Raw genomic sequence first — 24,310 nt, forward strand, 5'->3', positions numbered from 1 at the left:
CTTGTCACCCTGCTGTACAGATCCCAACATGGCTCTCCTATGTTTTCCCCTCAGCATCTGCTTCCTCCTTGAGGTATGAAAGTCCCCATCTTGGTGTGTCTTTGAGATGGATTTTGTACCCCCAGCATTCATACAGTACCTGGCACAAATGGACATGGCACTGAGTGAATGTTTTTGAGTGAATTCATTCCTTTTTATCAGCTGTGATTCCAGTGTTTTCTCAGTGTTGCCTACATAATTGTAGTGAAGTTGGCCAGATTATTTTTTTTTTTTGAGACTGAGTCGAACTCTGTTGCCCAGGCTGGAGTGCGATGGCATGATCTCGGCTCAATACAACCTCTGCCTCCTGGGTTCAAGTGATTCTCCTGCCTCAGCCTCCTGAGTACCTGGGATTACAGGCACCTGCAACCACACCCAGCTAATTTTTGAACTTTTAGTAGAGATGGGTTTTCACCATGTTGGTCAGGCTGGTCTTGAACTTCTGACCTCAGGTGCTCCACCCAGCTCAGCCTACCAAAGTGCTGGGATTGCAGGTGTGAGCCACTGCTCCCAGCCACCAGATTCTTATGAGGGACTCCCAGTGTTATAAAGTGCTTAGTAACGGTGGTGAGTTTAAGACATTTGATTAACCTAATGAGCCTATTCTCTGATGTGAGGGCAAAAGAAAAACAGACCCTCAGTGTCTTTTTCCTAAGTTAGGCATCAGCAAATCAAGGAGGACAGAGAGGTGCATCTGCAGAAACTGCTGCTCTAGGCCAGACACTTCCTGAACGCCTCCCTCTACCTCAAAATGAACTGTGTGAAACTAGACTTCTGAAATACAAGAGAGGTGGAAAGTCCTCTCTAAAGTCAGATGTAAAGGAGAATCTTCACCTTGAGTCTAAAGCCCCCTTCAGGCCATTGAACATACCCACTCTGATTTGTCAGTTATATTATACAGAGAAATCACAGAATTTTTAAGCTGCAAGAGAATAAAATTTGTATTTATGGTCAAAGAGTTGTCGGGAGAGTATATGGAAAATAAGCTATGGTGATGTATTTTCTTTACATATTGTTTTTTGCAAATTAACATAAACACCATCTTGGCCGGGTGTGGTGGCTCACACCTGTAATCCCAACACTTTGGGAGGCTGAGGTGGGCGGATCACCTGAGGTCACAGGAGTTCAAGACTAGCCTGGCGGAGGTTGAAGGACAGTGGCACAATCTCGGCTCACTGCAACTTATGACTCCTGGGTTCAAGCCATTCTTGTTTTCAGCTTCCCGAGTAGCTGGGATCACAGGAACATGCCACTATACCCTGCTAATTTTTTGTATTTTTAGTAGAGACAGGTTTTGCCATGTTGGTCAGGCTGGTCTCGAAATCCTGTGACCTCAGGTGATCCAGCCACCTCGGCTTCCCCAAGTGCTGGGAATGCAGGTGTCAGCCACCATACCTGGCCCTACACTTTGGATTTAACTTTGATTCCTGCTCATATGCACCGTTTCTAACTGCTTAAATGTCTGCAACATTTAGCTACAAGGAAGGAAGCTTAACACAAAGTCCTCCAGGGAGCAAAAAACTGCACCACCATGCCCAGCTGATTTTTTTGTATTTTTAGTAGGGATGGGGTTTCACTATGTTGGCCAGGCTGGTCTTGAACTCCTGACCTCAGGTGATCTGCCTGCCTCTGCCTCCCAAAATGCAGGGATTACAGGCCTGAACCACCATGCCTGTTAACAAGGCTAATTGGAGGGTCATTTGTTTGATGTCTTTTCTTGCCCATGTCAAAGTTCAGAAGTAGGAAAAGCAGAGCAAGTCATATATAAGCTATGTAAGTCTCTTGGCCTTTGTACCTTAGTTTCCCCATTTGAGAAAAAGGAATGGATCTTAAGACATATTTTCAGAGTTCGTAATGGGCTTATACCCAGCTAACCAATAAATGCATGAGGTTTTCACATGTAAATAGTTGTTTACACTTACAAATTGTGTAAAAACTGCATTCCATGCCAGGCCTGAAATGTTCCAAAGCTCAGTTCTGTGAGTAAATTGCAACCAAGATTTCTACAGAAAAAGACACAAGCCAAAGGAAAAAAAAATTATTTCAGAACATTTATCATTTGCCATGATTCTAATTTATATGGGATGGAACATAACCTCAATCCTTTCTCTGTGCACTAAAGAAGTCTCACTGTAGACGATACTAGCTTATGATTTATACTTTAACATTGCACATGTGGTGCATTAGATACAAAACAGTGAATGCTCAGTAAATACTTGTGTTTAGTGATCTTTATTTCTCTACAACAGGATTTCACAACTTCACTGCCATCGACATTTTGGTCTATATAACTCTTTGCCACCAGGCTCAGTGGCTCAAGCCTTAATCCCAGCACTTTGGGAGGCCAAGGCGGGCGGATCATGAGGTCAGGAGTTTGAGATCAGCTTGACCAACATGGTGAAACTCCATTTCTACTAAACATACAAAAATTAGCTGGGCATGGTGGTGGGTACCTGTAATCCCAGCTACTTGGTAGGCTGAGGCGGGAGAATCGTTTGAACCCGGGAGGTAGAGGCTGCGGTGAGCTGAGAGCGAGCCACTGCACTCCAGCCTGGGCGACAAAGCGAGACTCTGTCTCAAAAAAAAAAACCTCTTTGCTGTGGGGATTTGTCTTATACCCTGGAGGATGTTTAGTAGCATCTCTGGCCTCTGCCCACCGGATGCCAGGAGCACAACCACAGTATTGTCAACCAAAACTGTCTCCAGACATTGCCAAATGTCACCTGAGTACAAAATCACACTAGTTGAGAACCACTGCTCTCTGATGATTCACTATATCTGTGTAATAATGTTCACACTAATCTTTGCTAGAGACAAAAAGGATTTGCTATATAATTTTAGTTAACTTTCTACTGGTAAAATTTTAATCATGTTTCAGAATGAATAGCAAAGAGGTTTATAATTAAGTTTTATATAAATTCCAAATGTAATCAAGTTTTATTTGTAACTTACATAGACTGTAAAAATGGTAGTGATTCAAATGTATATCTTTCAATAGACTGTATTTTATTGCAGGATAAATCTCTAGGAAAAGTAAAAGGAAAATATTGCCTTGATTAGTTATTAGATGTCAAATTAGTATGAATAAACAGTAAGAGTTTAGAAGAGTATTGAATACACAGTTTTCATCTAAGCTCTAAACGTTTTGACGTGTATTTAAACTGTCCAGAGCTCCTAACCCTGCCTGTACCTCTCCTGGAGTCTTACCTTCATGGTCTTAATAAATAAAATATACAACTATAGATCTTGATAGACTTTGGGATTAATTATTCCTGAGAGCAGTAGACTTGATTAGATGCCTTTTGTAGTCTCATCAAATCCCAGATTATGAGCTCAAAGTTTCTATTTCTACATATAGTTTCCAATATTAAAAGGAATAGTCTCACATTTATATACCTTCCTAGTTTAGGTTTGTTTTCCTAAGCCAGTTCAATATCAGAAGAAATAAAAGACATCCTTTCACATCATTTGGAAGGAAGTTAACCCTTTAACACATAACTCTGAACTAATTCAAATCATATTAACAGAATTTCTATCATAGTAATAGAAATTCATTTTTGGCTTTATATTGCTTTAATATTTCATGAAAGCAATTTCTTCAGTTATATAGTGATGGGGCAACAAGAACGACATAGAACTGGATTTTCACTTTTCGAATAAAAACCGGTACAGTCAACACCCATTCTTGACTACAGTTGGCTCTTTTATTTTTATTGATTCCACTTGTCAGCTTGTCCTTCCCTCTTTACCTGGATGGTGTAATGTTGCCTGGCTGATATCTCCATCTCTGGTCTCTCCCTTCCTAAACTACCCAAACACAGTCATCATATAAACTCTCCAGGAGTGGCTTGCAAAGACCAGCATCTCCTGGGAAATCATTGAGATGCAAATTCTTGGTCCCACTCTAGACGAACTGAATCAGTAACTATGAGAGTGGAGTCCAGAACTGAGTTCTAACGTGCCCTCCCAGTGATTGTGAGGCAGTTCTATCTTACAGCACTGCTGTGATAACACGGTTCCCCACTATGGCTCCTGAGCTTGGCATTCAAAGCCCTAGAAGATCTGACTCCAATTTCCTACTCTCCCTCCTTATATTCTACAGGTACTCATGGTATTCCTCAAAACACTCCTGTGTTTTGGCCTTCTCCCATTTTCCTTTTGCAAGTTTAGAATATTTTCCCCAAGATATCTGTCCACAAAGTCCTATTCAAATGGCATTGTTCTAGTGACACCTTCCTGGGGCCAAATTGAAGTCATTTTCTCCCTTGTCTATGCTCCAGAAACAATTTATCCCTCCTAGTGCCCACATTTATTTCTTCTTTTTTAATGTAGTTATTTTTCATCCCGTTTCTTCCGAGCATAAACTCCTTGAAAGCAAGGACTAGGTCTTGCTCATCTGCATTGCCCACCATGTTTAAAACTGACAATGGAAATAAAGCAAACTCAAATATCTGCAAAATAAATGGATAGCTGGGGGAGTGAGTAGTGCATAGAAGGAAAATGACTATTTTAAAGGAAATGTTGTTTTATTACTTCGTGGCCTCTGTAGCACTTTGGCATCCACTTGAGGGTCTTTAAACCCACTTTCCTTAAGCCTTCTGCATTTGAAAGAATCAGTTTGCAAAGGAGTATCACTAATGAGCTTAATAAGGATTAATGACATACACACCTCTGGACCATGGACAGAGGATAAGAATCAAGCTTTCATAGCAATGAACATAGTATCTTCTTATCTCTAAACAGACAGAAATACTGTGCAGTTATCCCTTCCTTGGAAACAGGGTTGAGGAGATAGTTTTTTGTAATTATTGAAGACTTAGGGGCATTTCTGACACATTCACTTAGTGTAAACATTTGTAGCTATACCACTTGACCATCATTTTAAACAACTATTTTAATATAACCATTCCTAAAATGAAATCCTTAATATCAGTCTATTCTCTTGGTAGCTTAATATTCTGGATAATATTATTTATGTAATTCAGCTGATTTTTGAGTATTTAAATGTTAATTTAATTCAAATTAAATTACCAAAAAATTCTGAATTGATGATGTTCAAATGAATGTAGGTGGTCTACATTTTCTTCTCTTTCAGACAACAATGTGAAGTTAACTTTAATTCCTTTCATTCTACTAAACCAACTTTCTCAAATCTTTTTTTGGAAAGGTCAGGTAGTAAATATTTTAGGCTTTGTGGGCCACATATGATCTCTGTTGCATATTTCTCTTTGTTTCTTTTCTGTTTCTTTCACAGGCCTTTGAAAATGCAAAAACCGGCCAGGTTCAGTGGCTTACGCCTGTAATCCCAGCACTTTGGGAGGCTGAGGTCAGGAGATCAAGACCATCTGGGCCAACACGGTGAAACCTGGACTCTACTAAAAATGCAAAAAAATTAGCTGGGCGTGGCAGTGCATACCTGTAGTCCCAGCTACTCAGGAGGCTGAGGCGGGAGAATTGCTCAAACCCAGGAGGCGGAGATTGCAGTGAGCCGAGATCAAGCCACTGCACTACAGCCTGGGCAACAATGTGTGACTCCGTCTCAAAAAAAAAAAAAAAAAAAAAAAGGCAAAAGCCATTAACTTAATGGACTATTTAAAAACAGACCCTAGATGAGGTTTGATTTCTTGGTTGTAGACTGAATATAAGAAGATGGTATGTGAACAGTTATAAAACAAGGTTCATATGAGTGTCAATCACTTCTCGGATTCACCATGTGAATTTTTTTCTGTCTGTATTTTGTCTATATAATTTAAAGATTGAAAATGCATAGGAAGTTCCTAATGCTAGAGATGGGCTAAGAGCATATATAAACTTACAGAATTAAAGAATTTTATTCCTGGAAGAAAAGAGATTATCTAATTTGAACTCCTTATTCATTTTACAGATAATATGACTAAAAACTCATACATAGGATTAACTAACTAACTTACAAATACTGGAGGGATAGCAGGCCTTCAAATGAATCCTTATGTAATTCAGTCAAATAATTTTCACTGAGAATTCTGGAAAATGAAAAAGTTATTTCTAGATTAAAATGCAAACTACAACTATTTGCTACACAGGACTATCTCCTATATGTGGAGGAAAGCTGGGTAATGGTAATTTCAAGACGGTATTTGCTCTATTTTCATTAAACCCTTTTCTTACATTTTCATCTTTGTGTCCATCTCTCTCCACCACCACCGCCACACACACACACATGCACGCACACACACACAAGCACACCCTACCCACTCTTCCCACCAAATTGAATATTCAATGTCTCCTCTCTAAATCACCAAGTCCCTGTTAGAATCCAACTCTGGGTGACACCAAGATCAGCAGAACCTCCATTTCCTCCTCTCTTTTCCCAAACCTTATTATGAAAGCCCAACACGGAACTATGTCAGGGCTGCAAGTGAAGCCATTCAACATTTTTCCGCATTAAAAAAATTTGAGAACTGCAATACGCATAAAGTGCACATAATATAAATGTTGTTTATATTTAATTTAATTTCTGAGACAGGGTCTCACTCTGTTGCCCAGGCTATTCTCAAACTCCTGGCTCAAGCAATCCTCCTGTCTCAGCCTCCCAAAGTGTTGCAATTGCAGATGTGAGCCACCTCACCTGGCCAAATATTCAGTTTAATAATTATAAAGCAGATATCCATGTAACATCGTTAGATCACCACTAGCATCCCAGAAGCCCCCAGTGTGCCCCTTTCCAATCATAAACCTCTCTCTAATCCTTATAGGTAACCATTATCCTGACTTTTGTAATAATTTTCTTGCTTTTAAGATATAGTTCTGGCCTAGCATGGTGGCTCACGCCTATCATTCCAGCACTTTGGGAAGTCAAAGTGGGTGAATCACCTGAGGTCAGGAGTTCAAGACCAGCCTGGTCAACATGGTGAAACCCTGTCTCTACTAAAAATACAAAAATTAGCCGGGTGTGGTGGCGGGCACCTGTAATTCCAGCCACCCAGGAGGCTGAGGCAGGAGAATTGCTTAAACCTGGGAGGTGGAGGTTGGAGTGAGCTGAGATTGCACCATAGCACTCCAGCCTGGGTGACAAGAATGAAATTCCATCTCAATAAATAAATAAATAAGACATAAAATGTAGTTCTGGCTGGGCATGGTGGCTCACACTTGTAATTCTAGTACTTTGGGAGGCCAAGAAGGGAGGATTGCTTGAGCTCAAGAGTTCGAGACAAGTCTGAGTAATACAGCAGGACCTCCTCTCTAGAAAAATTTAAAAATTAGTTGGGCACGTTGGCATCACCTGCAGTCCCAGCTACTAGAGAGGTTCAGATGGGAGGATCACTTGAGCATGGGAGGTCCAGGCTGCAGTGAGCCGTGTTTGCACCACTGCAGACCCTGTCTCAAAAATCAATAAAATAAAATGAAATGAAATGTAGTTTTACTTATTATGTGTCAGTTATAAACAACATAGTTTAGTTTTGCCTCTTGAATATTATATAAATGAAATCATATTATACATATTATTTTCTGTATCACTTCTTTTACTCAATAATCTGTACTTTTAAGATGTATGTTGCTGAGGCTGGTTCAAGACCTGTGTTGTGCTTCCAATAAGGTAGTCACTAGCTACGTTTGGCTAGTGATAGTGGCTAATGTGACTGAGGAACTGAATCTTTAATTTCAATCATTTTAATTATTTTTAAATTTCAAAGCTGACACTCAATGCAGTTGTTATAAAATGCATGTTTGCAACAATTTGGGTATATGATGCTACTCTTTCAACTGCAAACTTTATGAAATCTAAATATGGATTAAGGTTTTTTTTGTTTGTTTGTTTTAAAGATGGGGTTTCACCATATTGGTCAGGCTGGTCTCGAACTCCTGACCTCAGGTGATCCGCCCACCTCAGCCTCCCAAAGTGCTGGGATTACAGGTGTGAGTGTTTTTTGTTTTTGAGATGGAGTTTCCTTCGTCAGCCAGGCTGGAGTCCAATGGTGCGATCTTGGCTCATTGCAACCTCTATCTCCCGGGTTCAAGCAATTCTTCTACCTCAACCTCCCGAGTAGCTGGGATTACAGGTGCCTGCCATCACACCCAGTTAATTTTTGTATTTTTAGAGGAGATGAGGTTTTGCCATATTGGCCAGGCTGGCCTCAAACTCCTGACCTCACGGGATCCACCTGCCTCAGCCTCCCAAAGTGCTGGGACTACAGGCATGAGCTACCTAACATCCAGCCAGATTAAGTATTATTATTATTATTATTATTAACTTTCTCCCTAGATTTCTCAGCAGAACAGATTAAGTTTTTTTGATAAAAATTTAGCAATCAAATTTGGACTTTGGTTAAAAAAAGTTAGTATGGAAAAAAGAATGTAAACTCCACAATTAATTTTTATGCTAATTACATGTAGAAATGATACCACTTTGGATATTTTGAAGACTTAGTATGAAAATAGACTATATCATTAATAGCATAATGATAACATGTTGAAAGGATAATATTTTGGATACATGGGTGAAATAAAACATATTAACGTTTCACCTGTTTCCTTTTTAGTTTTATTTTTTAAGTGACTACCAGAAAAGTTAAAATTATGTATGTGGCTTGCATTAGGTTTCTAATGAATAATGCTGCTGTAGAGTATTCCATTGAATGATTATACTGCAATGTACTGATTCATCTACTGTGGATGGATGCTGAGATGTTTCTAATTTTTACTTATTACAAACAACGCTGCTTTCAACATTCTTATACTTGTATCCTGTTAACATTTTTGCCTGAGTTTCTCTAGAATGTAATAATAAGCATACAAAATTGCTTTCCTAAAAAGTTGTGCTATTTCAAGTGGCAGATTGAGAAAATGCCAGGTCTTTACCCATTCAACCGCTACCAAATCCCTAAAAATTATAGAACAGAAATAATTTTAAAATCCACAACCTTAGCTCAAAATGTGGAAGCAGTTCTACAAATGCTCCTTTATCAGAAATACTCGGTTATTGGTTGGGACAGGGCAGTAGGAGAAGCCAGAGGCACGTCAACCCCATATCCTTCTTCCTTGGGCCAAGCAGCAAAGAGTGTCTTCCTCCAGGCAGGAACAATTGTCTGAAAGTGGGCAGCATCCTGGAACTCTGGAGGAAGGGCGTACACTCCCTTACTAGCCATCTCCCACACCTTCCTTATTCTCAGAAGACTCCATCTGGAACACAACCCCCAGAGAATTGAACCTCTCCTCTAGAGCTAGAAAACAGAATTGTCTGGTTCTAGTATTTTTTTTTTCTTCCTGTCAAGAAGATATCAGACAAGCGTGGGGGCAACTATTTTAAAGTGACCATAATGCCTCTTCTTAGATTACTATGATTGTCCTTTTTTGTTTTGTTTTGTTTTTGAGACAGAGTCTTACTCTGTTGCCCAGACTGGAGTGCAGTGGCGCGATCTTGGCTCACTGCAACCTCCACCTTCCAGGTTCAGGCGATTCTCCTGCCTCAGCTTCCCAAGTATCTGGGATTACAGGCACCCACCACCATGCCTGGCTACTTCTTGTATCTTTAGTAGAGATGAGGTTTCACCATATTGGCCAGGCTGGTCACAAACTCCTGACCTCAGGTGATCCATCCACCTCGGCCACCCAAGGTGCTGGGATTACAGCTGTGAGCCACTGTGCCCAGCATGTGTTTTATTTTAAATTTAGAACTCATGTATGACTTGTCTATATAATTACATTAGTTCAATGTAAGTTGAACTAATGATGTGACACACAAGCTCTTGTGAAAAATGCCAGTTACTTCTAATGTAAGCATTTTTTCTAAAATCATTTCTGTGATTCATTTATCTAATTCCTTCTATAAATCAGTAAGAAAATGATAAAACAATTCAACAGGAAAATGAACAAAGGACAGGAAGCTCAGAGAAGAAACACGAATGTTCAATAAACATATGAAGGTATTTAATTAAATTCATGAGTAATCAGAAAAATTCAAATTTAGATGGAATCCCTTTTATTCACCTGTAACATCAACAAAAAGTTGGAGAATACCCAGTGGTGAAAAAGTGTGGGGAAATGAATGCTGTCATATTCTACTGACAACAGAGTAAGTTGGCCAACATTTTTGAGGGCAATTACAATTTTATGTCTACATAGTCATAAATACCCCATAGCCCAACAATTCCATTTCTAGATATTTATTCTACAGGAATAGTTGCCCATGTTCACAAAGAAGCATGTGCAGGGATTTCATTGCAGCAATGCACATAACAAGAAAACTAAACGTAATCTAAACATTCATCAACGGGGGAATTACTAAATAAACTATGACGCATCCATACTATGGATTATGCAGGAGTTTAAATGAATGGGGTAACCCTCTAAGTACTGGGAAGGAAAGAAATCTAAGGCATATCATGAAGCGCAAGAATCAAGTTACAAGATGTTACCACCTATGTAAAGAAAAAGATTTTAAAAACCACACAACAAATCTATTTTGCTTTATGTAAATATGTATGTAGGCAATGGGAAAAAGTCTGGAAGGATATATACTAAATGCAGGGTAGCGTTACCTCAGGGATGAGGGAGTAAGGCACAAGGAGAGTTTTTGTTATATCTGTTATTTCTTATACATTAAAAATAAAATCATGGGCTGGGGGTGGTGGCTCATGCCTGTAATACCAGCACTTTGGGAGGCCAAGGTGGGAGGATCACTCGAGCCCAGGAGTTCGAGACCAGCCTAAGCAGAATAAGGAGACCCTGTCTCTACAAAAAATACAAAATTAGGTGGGCGTGCTAGGATGCACCTGTGGTCCCAGATACTTTGGAGGCTGAGGTGGGGGATCTCTTGAGCCTGGGAGGTGAAGGCTGCAGTGAGCCGTGATTGTGCCACTGCATTCCAGCCTGGGGAACAAAGTAAGACCCTGTCTCTGGGGAAAAAAAAAAAAAAAAAAAAAAAGAGAGAGAGAGAGGAAAAAAAGGGAATATAACCATGTATTATTTGTATGATAAAAAATAAATGTAAATTGCCTCTTACTTTAAAGAGAGCTCACCAAATTTAATTCTAAAATAACCATAGGATTGCAATCAACAGAGGTTGATTTGGGGTATGGAGGGGAAATACCTTTTCTCAGAAGTACAGACCTCAAAATTCTGGACCAAGAAGGGTCTTACAATGCAGTTAGTTTTTTGTTGTTTTTTTTTTGTCATTTTTGGAGAGAATATACTCACAGTTTCTCAGTCCAATGGTATGCCTTCCATACCTTTCCATTAGTGGAAGAAATATAGTTTCCTTGGAAATTTCTGTAAAGAAACACAGTTTATATCCTTGAATAGGTAGGAAAAGAATGAACAGGATAAGAAAAAGAATCATGGCAACCTTGTCAGGGATATTCAGTTACTGAAAATAACACCTGCCTTCTAATTTCCAGAGCTATCAGCTTCCCAGTTTGCACAATTAATCAAAAAACACTGGCACAAATGATGAGGCGTCTCCCGAAGCTTAACTTCCTATCCGTCCAATCTCTTAGACAGATGATGCCAGTTAATTACTTGGAATGTAAGTATTTTATCCAAAAGCACTTAAGTGTCTAAACAACTCCTACAAATCAATACAAAAATGGTAAATAATTCAACAGAAAATGGGCAAAAGCTTATCATTATCAACAAAGAAGAAGAAAGAAACCCTATGCCAGGTAACACCAAAGCTTTGGCCCAGTGTCCTCTGCCGAAACATCCTAGGATTTTTCTTTCCACTTCTATTACAACCGATCTGATTTAGCCCCTTCACACTTTACTCCTAGGTTTTTCTAGATCTTTCTATTTGTCTTCCTGAATTAAGGTTTCTCCTCTAGGGCATTCTACATATGGATTCTAAAATAATCCTTTGCATGTCTATACTTGAACATAAAGCAAAAAACAATAAAATAATCTTCCTGTTTTAATCATTTCATCTTTCTTGCTTGGAAACTTTCAATGGCTTTCCATATCTCACTGTGTAACTTTCAAACTCCTATAGCTGATAATCAAGGTTTTACATAATCATATCTTCATTGTTCCCTCATGTGATTCTGTGCAGCGAGATTGGTCTAAATTCCAATGATACCTGTAGCCACGCCTTTGCCTAGACTATACTCCCATTTTATTTTCCTATTTAACAAATTATAGCTACTCTTTAAGACCCAAGTGAAGTTTTAGCTTATCCATGTAGCTTTCCCTGACCTCCACACCTCAAGGATCACAGATTCTGGTAAATTCTAGCACCAATGTTCTGCATTATCTTTTAGTATTTAATTATATATACCTCCCTTTTTATGCCTATTCTCTCTCTTCCTTCCTATTACTTTCATGTTCTGGAGACGGTAGCATACTTGGCCCTGGGCTGGACACAAAACGAGTGCTACATATAGAAAACCAGGGACAAAGATGAGTTCCGGACAAAACTAAAGGACTGAGTAATCATGTTAACAACCAACACTCCTACATATGCTAGGCACCGATGCAAGTATTTCATGTTTTCCTCACCTAAATTTCACAACAATCCTGTGAAATGGTAACTAGCATAATCTCCAGTTTAAAGACGAGGAAGGGCTGGGTATGGTGGCTCACACCTGTAATCCAAGCACTTTGGAGGCCAAGGCAGGTGGATCACATGAGGTCGGGAGTTCAAGACCAGCCTGACCAACATGGTGAAACCTCGTCTTTAAAATAAAAAATAAATTTAAAAAAATAAATAAAGATGAGGAAACTGAATCACAGAGCAGAATAACTTGCTCTGGGTCACCAAGCTAATAAATGACAGACCTGGGTTCAAACCCAGGCAGCCTGGCTTCAGAATCAACTCTCAATCACTTAGAGCATCATCACCAAGATGGGGAGAGGGGCAGGCTCCTGTAAAGAGGGTGAAGTGAAAATGGGAGGAGAGCAGCGGTTAAGCAATGATGTGATGAGGCTAAATAAAAATGGATAAGAAAACGAGTAAGGGTAAAAGACTAGAGTAAAAGTAAAAGACTGGAGAAGGGGCCTAACAGTAAAGGAGAATGAGGAGAAGGAAGAGTGGACAAGCAAAGGTGAAAGCAGAAAGTCAGCTGTCAGTATGGCTTGGGGAGATAAAGAAGGCCCAGGAAGGCCTCCAGGAAAAGGCTGCCACATCAGGCAGGACACAGAGGACAATGGAGGAAAGGTGATTCTTACAAGACAGTGAAGGTGCCGTTGTAGGTATTCGGCTCTGGCACAGGCACGTGGCGGAGCTTCTGCTTTGGGCTGAGATCAATACACGACAGCGTCTCATCTCTGCAGGTACAGAGGTCACACATGTTGGTGCTTGCGGAGGCCTGTTCTTCTGGTGCAGTTAAAGCCTTATTTTGGGCGTAAGTTTCAGACTGCACCAGTGAATCCTGAGTAGGTTCTAGATCAGTAGGTGGACCTGTGACTTCAGTCAGGTTTTGACGCTGAGTCTGAACCTGGTCTGGACGAGGAGCTGTAGTCTTCTCCAGGGCTGCAGAATGTCCAGTCTCTGTAGTGGATTCTAGAGTTATGGCAAGCCTCAGATCTGGAGGCTGAGTTGAGGTCTCCTCCATGGTTGGAGACAGTTTTACCTCTGTAGTAGGTTCTGTCGTGATGGTAAACTCCAGGTCCAGAGACTGAACTATGACTTGAGTCAGGTTTGCATGCTGAGTCTGACCCTTGTCTGAAGGTGGAAGTGTTACCTCAGGGTGTTTTGGAGGAGAAGCCGTAGTAGTCAGGGCTGTGGATGGTTCAACCTTTGTAGTGGATTCAGGAGTGATGGTAAGCCCCGGATCCAAAGGTTGAACTGTGGTTTGAGTCAGGTCTGAATGCTGAGTCTGAACATGGTCTGGATGTGGAAGTGTCACCTTAGGGTGCTTTGAAGGAACTACAGTCTTCTTCAGGGGTGTAGAATGTTCAACCTCTGTACTGGGTTCTGGAGTTAGGGTAAGTCCCAGGTCCAGTGGTTGAACTGTAACACTGGATGACATTGAATGCTGAGCTTGATCCTGATCTGGTGATGGAACCGTTACCTCTTGATACACCGGAAGCTGGGGTACAACTTTCTTAGGAGGCTGAGTTGCAGTCTCCTGCATGGTTGGAAAAAGTTCAACCTCTGTCGTGGATTCTGGAGTGATGGTAAGCCCCAGGTCTAAAGGTTGAACTGTGACACTAGGCGATGTTGAATGCTGACTTTGATCCTGACCTGGTGTAAATGTCACCTCATAATGAGCTGGAGGTCGAGCTGCAACCTCCTTAGATGGCTCTGGAACCTGAGCTGGGACCATCTGCTGGCTTGAAGGTTCTACTTCCTTAGGGGGCTCTAGAGCCTGAACTGTGGCTTCCTGCTGGGTTGGAGAAGGTTCTGTCTCCAGAGGGGGCTCTGGAATCTGAGCTAGAACATCCTGCTGAGTTAGAGATGGTTTCACCTCCTGAGGGAACTCTGGAGGCAAAGAGAGGGCCATCTGCTGGATCAAAGAAGGTTCTATCACCATAGGGGGCTCTGAAGATTGAGCAGGGACTGCTTGCTGGACTGGAGAGGATCCTACCTCTTTAGGTGGCTCTAAAAGCTGAGTTGGGGCCTGCTGTAGGACAGAATATGGTTCAACCTTCCCAGGTGGTTCTGATGGCTGAGCTGGTATCTCCTGTCGTGGAGGAGGAGTGATCTCTTCCGTGGACTTCGGAGGATAACCTGAGGCTTCCTGCTGGGTTGCAGATAGTTCAACCTCCTTAAGGGGCAATGGTGGCTCAGCTGGGAACTCTTGCCAGACTGGAGAAGGTTCTACCTCCTTAGGGGAATCTGGAGTCTGAGTTGTGGCCTCCTGCTGGACTGGAGTTTCAATCTTTTCAGGAGAATGCAGAGGTGAGGAACGGAGATCAGGCTGGACTAGAGAAAAGTCTGCCCGCTCAGTGGGAATAGGAGGGTTGTCTTGATGGACTGGAGAGTCAGTCTTTTCAGGAGAATGCAGAGTTGAGGAACGGAGATCAGGCTGGACTAGAGAAAAGCCTGCCTGCTCAGTGGGAATAGGAGGGTTGTCCTGCTGGACTGGAGATTCAATCTTTTCAGGAGAATGCAGAGGTGGGGAACGGAGATCAGGCTGGACTAGAGAAAAGTCTGCCCGCTCAGTGGGAATAGGAGGGTTGTCCTGCTGGACTGGAGATTCAATCTTTTCAGGAGAATGTAGAGGTGGGGAACGGAGATCAGGCTGGACTACAGAAAAGTCTGCCCGCTCAGTGGGAATAGGAGGGTTGTCCTGCTGGACTGGAGATCCAATCTTTTCAGGAGAATGCAGAGGTGAGGAACGGAGATCAGGCTGGACTACAGAAAAGTCTGCCCGCTCAGTGGGAATAGGAAGGCTGTCCTGCTGGACTGGAATTGGTTTGACCTCTGTATCTACAGTGACTGCTGTAGGTATGGGAAGCTCCAGATCCACATTTTTAACTGTGGTATTAGGCAAAGGTGAATTACTTCTGAATACTGGAGACAGATCTAGAGGTGAAAATACCATCTCATTACTCAATGGACTGAGCTGAGTTGGAGGCTGAGTTGTGGGCTCTTGATGGACTGGAGGAAGTTCATCATTTTCAGGGGAATTTAGCTGCTGAATTATAAACTCTTGCTGATCTTTCAAATGTTGAAACTGCTCAGAGGACATTAAGGACTGAGCTGGGGTCCCCTGTTGGGTTAAAATTTCAACCTCATCAGTGAGATCTGGATTCACTGTAACCATGTGATGCACAGGTTTAACAATGACATCGTGCAATGTTGGAGGCTGAACTTGGTCATGACTTAGAGGAGAAACTGGTACCTCATGATGCTCTGGAGGTTGAGCTACAACTTCATTAGGGAGCTGTGGAGTCTGAGCTGGCGCCTTGTGCTGGATGAGAGGAGACTCAACCTCCTCAGGGGTCTGTGGATGCTCAGCTGCAGCCTCCTCCTGGGTTGGAGAGGGGTTCTCATCCTTAATAGGTTCTGGAGACTCAACTGAAGTCTCCTGTAGAATTGGTAAAGGTCCTACCTCTTCCAATGACTCTGGAAGCAGAGGTGGGCCCCCGTGCTGGGTGGTGGAAGGTTCTACATCCTTAACTGGCCCTGAGAGCTGAGCTATAGCCTCCTGGTGGATTGGAGAAGTTCCCATCTCTGCAGTAAGCTCTGTTGCTAAGGTGAGCTGCATGTCTGGAGGCTTAAGAGTGACACTGGGAAAATCTGAATGCTGAGCTTGATGGTGACCTGCAGGTAAAACTGTTACTTCGTGATGTTCTGGAGGCTGAGCTGGGGTCTCCTGCTGGGCTGGAGAAGACTCAGAAGGTTGAGCTGGCTGCTCCTGCTCACTGGGGGAAAGTTCAGGCTCCATAGGAGGACCTGGAGGCCCAGTTGGGGTCTCCTCTTGTATTACAGAAGGTTCCATTGCTTCTGGAGGCTGAGCTGGGGTCTCCTCCTGGGTCTGAGAAGGTTCAAGCTCCCCAGAAGATTCAGAAGGCTGAGCTGGCTGCTCCTGCTCACTGAGGGAAAGTTCAGGCTCCATAGGAAGACCTGGAGGCTCAGTTGGGGCCTCCTGTTGGGTTGCAGAAGGTTCTACCTCCTCTAGATGCTGGGTTGGGGGCTCCTGCTGGGTTGAAGAAGGTTCTACCTCCTCAGGGAGCTGTGGAAGCCGCGCTGAGGCTTCTTGCTGGCGTGAAGAGGACTGGAGCTCTTCAAGGGTCTCTGGATTTTGAGATTCAGGCTCTAGATGGAATTGAGACAGTCCAACTTGCTCAGGGGGCCCTGGAGGCTCATCTGAGTTCACCTGGAGTTCTGGCGGCAGGCTGCCGGGATACAGCATATCCATACTTGAATCTAAATACTCATCCTGCAATGTTTGTTTCTGATGCTGAGGTTTTGATACAAATCGATGTGGAATTCCCACAATCTTAGCAAGGCTCCAATGCTGAGCTGGATCTTTTTTCAGGTACTTGGGAGAAACTATAAACTTCGTTGCTTTTGAATACTGACTGTCTAGAGGTGGAACAAGTATTTCATCTGCCTGATGATCTGCAGCCTGATCTAGCTCTGCAGTTTGAACATTACTTTTGTGGTGACGAGGCTGAACTAGGGTCTGCTTCTGATCCCAGCCGAGCATTGGACCCACCTGTGGGAGGCTTTCTTGCCGAGTCAGCTTGTCATTCAGATCCGGGTGTGCAGACGGGAAGTGCTCGGGCCCCGCAGGCAGCTCTCCAGCTGAATCTGTGTCCAGAAATGGAACCAAATTCTCAACCGATTCCTGGGGCGGGGCTGACCTCTTGGAGGAAGCAGAGGACCCCAGGTAATCAAAGCCCCCCGGGTCTGCCGAGGGAGTACGCGCATGGAGAGATTTCCATGGGAGATCGGAGGAGCGGGAATACTGGGGCTCAGTCGGCCCCAGGGGGTTAGAGGTCAGCTGGAGCGGGTCCTTGACCCTCTCCAGAGGCTGAGCCTCCTGGATTAGTAGCCACAATAGTTGCCACGTGAGAAGGGGCCATAGGGCCCAGAGACGTAAGCGGAACATGATAAGCACTGGCGCCACGCATTGAGCGGGAACCATTCTGGCAGCCCCTAGAGGCTGGCGTCCCTGACAAGCACGCGCCCCGCCCCGTCCTTTATGACACCTTTATTTACACTACCTTTATTAGGCTCAGGTCCAGATCTGCTCCATGTCACCAGGGCGATCTTATGTCACAATCCCGCCCAAGCCCACCTTCCCCCCCGTGTCCCCTCCCCTTAGCTAGGAAGGATTTGGGCCGCAGACCCGGGTGGGTCCCAGGACTCCAGCAGCCTGGTGGGGTGGGGTGGGGTGGAGTGGGGTGGGGGCACGGCAGAGCTTCCCAGGGAAGTCACAGGACCTTGCCTCAGGATATTCAGAAGTGCTAGCCCAGTTCTGGCAGCCTGAACTCTTCCTCTGCCAAGGTGAAATCTGAGAATACTCCTCCTTTCAGGGAGAGCAAGTGACCTGCAAAATGTGTGTCAGTTACAGTGGCAGGCAGAACGCACATTACAGTCATTTATTGCAAAATGTTGCCATTTTCGCTAAACTTTCTATATCTTTTGTTGCATGTTTGATCATTGATTCACGACCCTATTGGGTAGGGGCCGCCAGGGAATAAGCGAGGACTCCAGATTTTCTGTAGGAGGGCTGTTGGGGTGGGGAATTCAGTCCGGGAGAGAAGACTTCAATCCGAGTGAAGAGCCCTTTGCACTAGCCTGGGAGGAGGCTGAATGTCATCCTGCCTTGACTTACCACATTACCCTAGAAGTTACAGTGCCACCCTTCAGAGGTCTACCCTGTGTGCACACATGGAGAAGAGGCTTAGGTTGTTAAGTCAGCATGCTAAATAAGTTCCTGAAATGTGACTATAAACTTGAACCCAACTGACTTCCCCCACAGCCATTCTTAACCTATCTTATTACTGACTGATTGGCATAATTACCAGTGGTGTAAACTCCAAGAAGGTGCTTCATCTTACTCCAGTGCCTAGCATAGGCATATGGTGCATAGTGATGGTTTAAAAAATTGAAGTGGGGCCAGGCACCGTGGCTCACGTCTGTAATCCTGGAACTTTGGGAGGCCGAGATGGGTGGATCACTGAGGTCAGAAGTTCAAGACCAGCCTGACCAACATGGTGAAACTCCATCTTTACTAAAAATACAAAATTAGCCAGGCATGGTGGCACATGCTTGTAATCCCAGCTACTCAGGAGACTAAGGCAGAAGACTGACTTGAACCCAGGAGGCGGAGGATGCAGTGGGGTGAGATCATTCCATTGCACTCTAGCCTGGGTGACAGAGTGAGACTCATCTCAACAAAATAAAATAAAATAAAATAGAAGGGATTCCAAGATTTGCCTCATTTAGGGATGGATCTATTGTTATAATCAGATTTCTGAAATCAGTGCTAACTTCCTCTCACATTTCACAGGAAGCTAGATTTTTTTAAAGCTTGAAGTCTCCTTGGTGGGTTTTACTTAAATTAATATAATTATTTTGGCCGGGCATGGTGGCTCACACCTGTAATCTCAGCACTTTGGAAGGCCGAGGTGGGCAGATCACCTGAGGTCAGGAGTTTGAGACAAGCCTGGCCAAGATAGTGAAACCCTGTTTCTATTAAAAGTACAAAAATTAGCTGGGCATGGTGGCAGGTTCCTGTAATCTAACTATTCGGGAGGCTGAGGAACATGAATTGCTTGAACCCAGAAGTCGGAGTTGCAGTGAGCCGACATCAAGCCACTGCACTCCAGCCTGGCTGACAGAATGAAGGTTTGTCTCAAATTCAACAGCCCTTTATGCTAAAAACCCTCAATAAACTAGGTATTGACGGAATGTATCTCAAAATAATAAAAGCTATTTATGACAAACCAACAGCCAATATCATACTGAATGGGCAAAAACTGGAAGCATTCCCTCTGAAATCTGGAACTAGACAAGGATGCCCTCTCTCACCACTCCTATTCAATATAGTACTGGAAGTTCTAGCTAGAGCAATCAGGCAAGAAAAAGAAAGGGTATTCAAATAGGAAAGGAGGAAGTCAAATTGTCTCTATTTGCAGATGACATAATTGTATATCTAGAAGACCCCATCGTCTCAGCCCAAAATCTCCTGAAACTGATAAGCAACTTCAGCAAAGTCTCAGGATACAAAATCAACGTGCAAAAATCACAAGCATTCCTATACACCAGTAACAGACTTAAAGAGAGACAAATCAAGAACAAACTGCCATTCACAAGTGCTACAAAGAGAATAAAATACCTAGGAATACAACTAACAAGGAACGTAAAGGACCTCTTCAAGGAGAACTACAAGCCACTGCTCAACGAAATAAGAGAGGACACAAACAGATGGAGAAACATTCCATGTTCATGGCTAGGAAGAATCAATATCGTGAAAATGGCCATACTGCCCAAAGTAATTTACAGATTCAACACTATTCCCATCAAGCTACCAATGTCCTTCTTCACAGAACTGGAAAAAAACACCTTAAACTTCATATGGAACCAAAAGAGAGCCCGCATAGCCAAGTCAATTCTAAGCAAAAAGAACAAAGCAGGAGGCATCACATTACCAGACTTCAAACTATACTACAAGGCTACAGTAATCCAAACAGCATGGTACTGGTACCAAAACAGAGATACAGACCAATGGAACAGAACAGAGGCCTTGGAGGAAACACAACATATCTACAACCATCTGATTTTTGACAAACCTGACAAAAACAAGCAATGGGGAAAGGATTCCCTGTTTAATAAATGGTGTTGGGAAAACTGGCTAGCCACGTGCAGAAAGCAGAAACTGGACCCCTTCCTGACACTTTACACTAAAATTAACTCCAGATGGATTAAAGACTTAAACATAAGACCTAACACCATAAAAATCCTAGAAGAAAATCTAGGCAAAACCATTCAGGACATAGGCGTAGGCAAGGACTTCATGACCAAAACACCAAAAGCATTGGCAACAAAAGCCAAAATAGACAAATGGGACCTAATCAAACTCCACAGCTTCTGCACAGCAAAAGAAACAGTCATTAGAGTGAATCGGCAACCAACAGAATGGGAAAAAATTTTTGCAGTCTACCCATCTGACAAGGGGCTGATTTCCAGAATATACAAAGAACTAAAACAGATCTACAAGAAAAAAAACAAGCCCATTCAAAAGTCGGTGAAGGATATGAACAAGACACTTTACAAAAGAAGACATATAGGAGGCCAACAAACATATGAAAAAATGCTCATCATCACTGGTCATTAGAGAAATGCAAATCAAAACTACATTGAGATACCATCTCACACCAGTTCGAATGGCAATCATTAAAAAATCTGGAGACAACAGATGCTGGAGAGGATGTGGAGAAATAGGAACACTTTTACACTGTTGGTGGGAGTGTAAATTAGTTTAACCATTGTGGAAGACAGTGTGGCGATTCCTTAAGGACCTAAAATAGAAATTCCATTTGACCCAGCAATCCCATTACTGGGTATATATCCAAAGGATTATAAATCATTCTACTATAAGGACACATGCACACGAATGTTCATAGTGGCACTGTTTACAATAGCAAAGACCTGGAACCAATCCAAATGCCTATCGATGATAGACTGGACAGGGAAAATGTGGTACATATACACCATGGAATATTATGCAGCCATCAAAAATGATGAGTTCGTGTCCTTTGTAGGGACATGGATGAACCTGGAAACCATCATTCTCAGCAAACTGACACAAGAGCAGAAAATCAAATACCGCATATTCTCACTCATAGGCAGGTGTTGAACAATGAGAACACATGGACACAGGGAGGGGAGCACTACACACTGGGGTCTGTTGGGGAGAAATGGGGGAGGGACAGGAGGTGGGGAGGTGGGGAGAGATAGCATGGGAGAAACGTCAGATATAGGTGAAGGGGAGGAAGGCAGCAAATCACACTGCCATGTGTGTACCTATGCAACAATCTTGCATGCTCTTCACATGTACCCCAAAACCTAAAATGCAATAATAAAAAAAAAAGAATGAAGGTTTGTCTCAAATATATATATATATTATTATTTTACAGGAAAACACTTCAAAACACTTTGTAACTTTGGGGTGAAAATAAAATAAAATACTCTAGCCCCAAATTTAGTTCCCACTGAAACGAAACTTTTGCTCCTTTAAAAAAAGCCTTCCATATATAGTATATCATGACTTAGGTGATTTCACCATTGTGCTAACATCATAGCATTTACTTACACAAACCGAGGTGGTATAGCCTACAGCACACCTAGGCTATATGGTATGGCCTATGACTCCTAGGCTACAAACCTGTACTGTATGTTACTGTACTGAATCCTGAAGGTAACTGTAACAGGCATAGTAACAATACTGTATAAAAGATAAAAATGGGGGCTGGGCACAGTGGCTCACACCTGTAATCCTACCACTTTGGTGGCTCACACATGTAATCCCACCTGAGGTGGGTGGATCACCTGAGGTCAGGAGTTTGAGACTAACCTGGCCAACATGGCGAAAACCTGTCTCTACTAAAAATACAAAAATTAGCTGAGTGTGGTAGCACATGTCTGTAATCTCAGCTACTCAGAAGGCTGAGGTAGGAGAATTGCTTGAACCCGGGAGGTGGAGGTTGCAGTGAGCTGAGATCGTGACACTGCACTCCAGCCTGGGAGAAAGCGAGACTCCATCTAAAAAAAAAAAAAAAAAAAAAAAGATTAAAAAAAAAGATAAAAATGGTATACCTGTATAGGGATTGCTCCATTATACTCTTATGGAACCACCATCATATATATGGTCTATTGTTAACTGAATTTTGCAGCACATGATTGAGAATGATTTACAGAAAGATCTTCAGCAAAATATCCCCCACCCAAGATATATGGGAGATGTTGAGATCCAAGTAATAAGCCATACATGAAAGGCATTACAGTTTTTAAAAGCTGTAGCACAATCATTCTTAATGCCAGTTACCTTGTCCCCATTATCTCTGGGATCCTGTTTGAAGGGAGTTCTAAAAAGGTCTGTGTTCAAGCAGCCCAGCATCCCTAATTCCTGGGGTGGAGGGGAGACTAACCCCTCTCCTGTGTCAACTAGAGTAATACAGTCCTCAGTTTTCTCTCTAAACTTCAAATAAGGGGTCAGAGCCAAGGGTCAAGAGTTCAGGAAAAGCCTCAGAAATACCCTGCACTCAAAAGCAGTTTCAGAGTTTCACATTTTCCCAAGAATGAAACAAATTATCCTCCAAATTCTGCTGCTTGCTTTCAATTATGGTGACACTGGCTATGTTACCCTACTCTTGATTTTTTTTTTTTTTTTTTTTTTTTTTGAGATGGAATTTTGCTCTTGCTGCCCAGGCTGGAGTGCAATGGCGCAATCTCGGATGTCCACAACCTTGGCCTCCTGGGTTCAAGCAATTCTCCAGCCTCAGCCTCCCTGAGTAGCTGGGATTAAAGGCATGCGCCACTATTTCTACATGTTGGTCAGGCTGGTCTCGAACTCCAGACCTCAGGTGATCCGCCCTCCTCAGCCTCCCAAAGTGTTAGGATTACAAGCATGAGCCACCACTCCTGGCCCTGTTATCCTTGAGTTATTTTATTTTATCTTTTTTTTTTTTCTTAAATTAGAGATGGGGTTTCTCCATGTTGGTCAGGCTGATCTCAAACTCCCGACCTCAGGTGATCTACCCACCTCGGCCTCCCAAAGTGCTGGGATTACAGGTGTGAGCCACCATGCCCGGCCTATCCTTGAGTTTTTATCTCCACATACTTGAACTACCATCGTAGTTCTTCTTCCCATCTGACGTCTACAATCTCTTCACTGGACCTGTACTCCACAGCTGTTTTACCACTTTCTGCAATAAAGTTAGCAAGGATCAATTCAGAATCTTTTTCGTTCTAAAACTTCCTACATATAATGGTAGCACCCCACAATGAGGCATTCTTTTGGTTTCTAAAAGCAGAAAATGAGAGCATTTTCCTGGAAGTTTCCTCACCTCACCTCCTCATCTTACACTTCAATTTTTCTTTTCTTTTTTTTTTTGGAGACAAGGTCTCACTGTGTCACCCAGGCTGGAGTGCAGTGGCGCTATCATAGCTCATTGCTGCTGGAATTCCTGGGTTCAAGTAATCCTCCTGCTTCAGCCTCCAGAGTAGCAGGGATTACACCTCTGTGCCTGGCAAATTCTCTTTTTTAGAGACATGGTCTTGCTTTGTTTTCCAGGCTGGTTTTGAACTCCTGGCTTCAAGCGATCCTTCTGTCTTGACCTACCAAAGTGCTGACATTTCAGGCATGAGTCACCATGTCTGGCCTCACACCTGTTTTTAACATATATATGAAATATCAACTGTGTTTGGTTCAAAGGACTTTATGATCTTACAGATAGGAACTAAGGAATAGTAACATAAGAAAAAAATATGGAAACAAAAATGTTCATTGATAATATGATTAAATGGTAAGGCTTCAGGTAGGGGGGTCAAAGTAAGTTCAAATCTGGAATAGAGAACACTGAGGTAGTAGACACTTCACATTAGAAGCAAGGCTAGGTGTCTACTCCCTGAGAATCAAAATTACACCAGATACAATGAACAAAGCCTCAGAGACAGAGCACATTTAAACATTTTATTGGCAGAAAATGGCCCACATACTCAACAATACAACTTCCTTCAAGGCAAACTACAGCTATAAGGCTTTTGGTCTAAGAAGTTTTGAGTGTGTGCAAGGAGTACTTTTGCATACTAGGGAGAGGAAAACAACCCACACATTTGGCTTGTTCTTAAAGGTTGTTACTCAGACTTGACAGTTGATGACCAAGGAAGTAAAACTTT

At 42.6% G+C, this 24,310-nt stretch overlaps 1 protein-coding gene and 1 long non-coding RNA gene across 2 annotated transcripts in view; one reads left to right on the forward strand and one right to left on the reverse strand.

Moving 5' to 3' along the window:
* Window positions 1–17,549, reverse strand: part of LOC101028810 (leucine-rich repeat-containing protein 37A3) — a 51,215-nt gene extending 33,666 nt beyond the window's left edge. Inside the window, exons 1-6 of the mRNA XM_074388788.1 lie at window positions 15,798–17,549; window positions 13,177–14,177; window positions 11,215–11,286; window positions 5,970–6,041; window positions 2,992–3,063; window positions 1,962–2,042 (exon numbers count right to left, since the gene is read on the reverse strand). Coding sequence (XP_074244889.1) covers window positions 1,962–2,042; window positions 2,992–3,063; window positions 5,970–6,041; window positions 11,215–11,286; window positions 13,177–14,177; window positions 15,798–17,549 — 3,050 coding nt within the window. The remainder of the gene's footprint in view (window positions 1–1,961; window positions 2,043–2,991; window positions 3,064–5,969; window positions 6,042–11,214; window positions 11,287–13,176; window positions 14,178–15,797) is intronic.
* LOC104650449 (uncharacterized) lies at window positions 11,413–11,930 on the forward strand. The gene is made up of 2 exons (XR_744079.3): window positions 11,413–11,542; window positions 11,622–11,930. It is a non-coding gene; the product is annotated as an uncharacterized LOC104650449 (long non-coding RNA).
* Window positions 17,550–24,310: the final 6,761 nt, after the last annotated feature.

This window comes from Saimiri boliviensis, chromosome 17, assembly GCF_048565385.1.
Source record: "Saimiri boliviensis isolate mSaiBol1 chromosome 17, mSaiBol1.pri, whole genome shotgun sequence".
Classification (NCBI taxonomy): Eukaryota; Metazoa; Chordata; class Mammalia; order Primates; family Cebidae; genus Saimiri; species Saimiri boliviensis.